Below are 1,744 nucleotides of genomic sequence, written 5' to 3'. Positions count from 1 at the left end.
TCTCTAAAAATACTATTCAAAACTCTTTAATTTTTCAAATAATAGGTGTCAAATTATTCTCCGAAAAAAGTTGCTATGGCTAATATTTTTAAATTATTTGTAATTGGTCAAATTATTTGTTTATATATTTAAAAAAAATTCTGAATGATTATCCACTTTTCACTATTAATTTCTATATGTTTATAATTTATATATTTAAACTCTTATCAAACATAGTTTAAGATTAATTACAATGACAATTTATTCATGTAGCTAACTATATTATTGAGAATAAGATTGTATCTTGTAATGGATATGAAAGTAGGCTCAAATTTTGTACCGATAAATTTAGGATCAACTATATTAATTCTTTTTTCATTACTTTGAAACATTTAAAATTTTTCAATAAATATTATTTTGCAAGAAAATCTTATATATGCAGAGATCTCAATATCTAGATCAAACTGGCCCTAACGAGAAAATTCTATGTGACGTAGTGTTTTATAAATCGATTTTTAAAGAAAAAAATTAAATTATTAATGATTGGACAAAATCAAGAAATCAACTAAATGGAAATTATAGGAAATCAAATCAAACTGGTCGCTTTTTAAGACTAATTACTATAGGTCTTGATGTAACTCTGGATTCTTGAAAGTTCAATACCATTTCCCAATTCAATGCCAAGTGAATGATAGGTCTTAGTTCGATATCAAAAAACCAAGGACTCACGTTTTTACAATTAATTGGACTGAAATTTTTTGTAGAGACCTAAGTGCTAAGTGTCACGGACACTAAAATATTCGACATGGTTGTCGCATACTCCATCGGAACTCAAATGCTACAAAAAATTGAAGTTTGGATACCATATATTCTAAAATGATTTGACAACTGTAAAGCTGAAAAATTAACAGGAAAAAGGCAAAATATACAAGTTAAATGGAGATTTTGCTCAATCATATCTGAAATCAAAATGATTTTCACATTAAACTTATAAAACAAGAAGCAAAAGTCTCGAAATTAATGATAAAAAAACATGTAGAATTATGACTCTTAAACGTATAAATGCATCGTCAGATTTGGAAAATGAAATATTTTGAATTCCAGAAGATGATCATCAAGGGAAGAAGGCATTAGACCACATTGTATTGTGATTATTCTCACAAAATGGCAGCATCATTTCATCTCCATGCCCAAAAGAATTCACTTGCCGATGATCACTGGGATTGTTCATCCTATCTGTGAACCAATGTGGCCTTTGCATTGCATCCATTGTTAAATCCACTGCCGGTTTCTGCTCTTGCATATACAAATTACCTGTTGGAACCTGTGGCGGTGGCGGCGCAACCTGCTGTGGAGGAGGAGGTGGAGCAGTAGTTTTTTTGAGCTCATCAATTCTCTTGTTAATATCCTTCAAGTCCTGATCCAGCAACCACCCGAGATCATTCGAATCTAGCATAATCAAATTCTGCAGCCCATTGCCCATCAAACATTGGTACATAACCTGAGTAATTTCCTTTTCTCTATTCTCCTTATGACGCTTCTTAAGCTGCTCACTAACTTTGACGATTCTTTGCCTGATGAAACTCTCTTGATTCACCATTTTCTTACTTCGCTCCATCTCTGGCATCCTCTTGAACTGCACCAACACGCGATGGACGCCACGATTGTCTGGCCAAACGTCGGGCTGAGACTCATAAGGGCTATATATAATGGGACATATATCAATACCACAAAGGGTACTGAGTTCACTCACCTTCTTCATCAG

At 32.7% G+C, this 1,744-nt stretch overlaps 1 protein-coding gene across 1 annotated transcript; it reads right to left on the bottom strand.

Moving 5' to 3' along the window:
* Positions 1–1,078: 1,078 nt before the first annotated feature.
* On the bottom strand, positions 1,079–1,741 carry LOC111381212 (agamous-like MADS-box protein AGL80). The gene has a single exon (XM_023004960.1). It carries the CDS (start codon positions 1,739–1,741, stop codon positions 1,094–1,096), a length of 648 nt encoding a protein of 215 aa, XP_022860728.1. The 3' UTR covers positions 1,079–1,093.
* Positions 1,742–1,744: the final 3 nt, after the last annotated feature.

The sequence above is a fragment of the Olea europaea genome, unplaced genomic scaffold, assembly GCF_002742605.1.
Source record: "Olea europaea var. sylvestris unplaced genomic scaffold, O_europaea_v1 scaffold22692, whole genome shotgun sequence".
In the NCBI taxonomy this organism is placed as follows: Eukaryota; Viridiplantae; Streptophyta; class Magnoliopsida; order Lamiales; family Oleaceae; genus Olea; species Olea europaea.
Note: the sequence above shows the minus strand (reverse complement) of the source record. Positions and strands in the feature narration are given on the sequence as shown.

What these genes read in the sequence shown, in the direction of transcription:
- LOC111381212 (XM_023004960.1), bottom strand. Translation starts at nt 1,741, where the DNA reads ATGAAGAAGGTGAGTGAACTCAGTACCCTTTGTGGTATTGATATATGT.